At 42.8% G+C, this 2,585-nt stretch overlaps 1 protein-coding gene across 3 annotated transcripts in view; it reads right to left on the reverse strand.

Annotated features, from left to right (window-relative positions):
* Window positions 1-45: 45 nt before the first annotated feature.
* The window catches only part of BRD3 (bromodomain containing 3), a 53,434-nt gene continuing 50,894 nt past the window's right edge, over window positions 46-2,585 (reverse strand). For all 3 annotated transcript variants that reach the window (XM_019510772.1, XM_019510770.1, XM_019510771.1), the window contains one exon: window positions 46-1,472. In XM_019510772.1, the coding sequence (XP_019366317.1) occupies window positions 1,357-1,472 (116 nt within the window). In that variant the 3' untranslated portion in view covers window positions 46-1,356. The remainder of the gene's footprint in view (window positions 1,473-2,585) is intronic.

A 2,585-nucleotide genomic window follows, 5' to 3' on the forward strand; every position in this document is an offset into this window, starting at 1 on the left:
TTTTTTTTTTTTTTTTTTTTTTTTTTTTTTCCTTTTTTTTTCTAGTTTTTTCTTTTTTCCCTTGAGGTAAAAGTTTCAGTGTTTGGAAACCTGCACCCTGCACGACACAGAAGTATAGTGTTCCCTCCCAGGAGCTTGTTGCCGATAAAATGATAGGAAAAAAAAAAAGAATTTGACACCCCTCCCCAATTCCCCAAGTGGCTTAGCCTGGGCTGAAGCTGTAACGCCCCCATTATAAAACCCAGTCTAAGGCCCCTGATTTGGAGAAGGTATTTAAGCATATGTCTGATTTTGAGCACGAGTTGTATTGTTCACTGCTATAGTCATGTATGGGCTGCTACTGTTGCTTATAAATTTTGCAACGGGAACCTGGGTTTTGGTGAAATTACCGTTTGCAAGGAGTCCACTGCCTTTCCTTGAAAAGGATTTTTCTTTTTTTCTGGTAAAAAACAAACAAACAAACAAAAAACATCATATAGACCCATCGAAAAATATTTCCTTCCCTACCACCATAGGACAACACATGGGACTTTTCAAGGCAGAAAAAACATTCCAACCAAATCAGCTGCTCAAGTGTTCAAAAGCTCTGCACATGCTTAAATGCCTTCCTGATTTGATGCCTAAGCCTCTATATCCCACCCCAACAAAAAAAAATACATTTTAACAATCCACAGTACATGAGGTTTTTTTTTCCATGTAAAAAGATGATAGCGTCTGACATTTTCATCACACTGTAGACTTGGAGATTAAGAATACTAGTGCTAATAACAAATACACCAACTAGTTCAAAAGCTAACATCTTTCAGATACAGTACCATTTTACAGAGATTTCTCTTTTTAAAAAAAATGTGTTTTTTTTCCTTGTGACGTAGTGAGCCAGGCTGGGGTACATTAAAAGAGAACTTTGCCAAACAGAACAAACTAAAATCAACCCCAAAAAATTAAAATAAAATAAAAAGCAACAACAAAAGAAACCTGTATACTACACCTTGCTGATTTCTCAATGGACCTCACGTTAGGAGTTCAAAGTTGTAGTCACTTCCAAGTGACTGTTCTCAGTTAAAAAATATTTAGAGACTTTAGGCCGAGTGACCTACTCGTCATAAAGTCTAGTGTCACATGCACGCGTGCGTAAAAGGATCTTTGATCTATTAAAAAGCAAGGGGTGCGGCGGGCAGAGGGAGAGGGGAAGGGAAGATATTTTATAACGCCGGATTTAAAGAAAAAAAATTAAAAAAGAAAGAGAAAAAAACCTGACCACCATGGTACAAGAGCAGTATGTTAACCAGAGAAGGGAACACTGCAGAGTATTGGTGTGGGCCGTGTCCATGTGTTTTGTTTTTAAGTGTCCGTCGTTCACTCCGAATCGCTGCTGTCTGAACTGGAGCCGCTCGAGCTGCTGGTTCCGGATTCTGATGAGCTGCTGCTGCTGAGACGGGAAGGGCCTCCGGAGGGAGCAGAGCCCGATTTTTCTAGTGGGAAAAAGGCTGGACATCAGGACCAGGAAAGCATTCTTCATCTCACACCCTCCCCTCTGCCCCCGCATCTTTAGGGCTGTGCAGTCCTTGTGACCTCTTGGTAAACTGGGACAAGGGCCAACACCTCAGAAGAGGTGGCAGTGGGTCTTAAGAGGAGGCTGTGCAGCCAGTCATTGGAAATGATCAACAGCACCGCTGCTTCCCCCCACCAAGGCGAGGCAAGCTGGATTGTCAGCTTGGTTTGGCCTGGATGGTCCGAGCACCCGTCAACCTCGCTTAGCCCCAAAGTGGGTGATGCTGATCGAGTGGGCCTCAGTCTAGACAACCTCTAACATTCAGATGCCTGCTCTCCTTCGAAGTATTGATGCCCAAGTAATTTGTCACATGGAGCGTGCTAGGAAATACTCAGGTGGAGATTTCCCACCCCCAGGGACAAGGATCCAGCACTCCCTTGAGAAGTCAGCACAGGAAGACAAATGAGGCGTGCCGGGATGGTGTGTTTCCATCACCAACATACGTTTGTGATATTGGAAATATCACAGGTTCTTTCCTCAGCCCAGATGCAATATCAAACATTGGAGAGAATCAAAAACTACCCAGAGGTCTTCCCTACATTAGTGGGCTGCAGAAGTTTAATTAAACTTGGGCATGTCTACACGTTCATTAATGCACTTTTGCTAATGTGCATTAAATTTAGTTCCTCCATTGTGAGGTACTAAATTTTAGCCTATTTTAATGCACATTAGTGAAAGTGCACTTTTCTGTGACACTTTAATGCACATTAAAGCCCACATGCAGACGCGGCCAGTAATTGTAATAAAAGCATCTGCATAATTTTTTTCACTGCCCTAGCCAAACCACTTTGCAACCATGTCCTAATTTATGGAGATACACTTCTCATATGGACAGCCCCAAGGTTAATAAAGCATAGGACTTTTACAGAGCATAGGGGGCGTGGCGTCTCTCTTTTTTTTTAAATACATTTTCCAGTCTGAAAGTTATCGCCACAAAACCACTGATTTTCTGTCCCTATGCAACTGTACACATGCATGCAGACATTCAGCATTAGTAAAGGATTTGTTGCTGGGGGGGGGGGGGGGGGGGGGG

This window comes from Gavialis gangeticus, unplaced genomic scaffold (assembly GCF_001723915.1).
Source record: "Gavialis gangeticus isolate Ggan-Ray unplaced genomic scaffold, GavGan_comp1, whole genome shotgun sequence".
Classification (NCBI taxonomy): domain Eukaryota; kingdom Metazoa; phylum Chordata; order Crocodylia; family Gavialidae; genus Gavialis; species Gavialis gangeticus.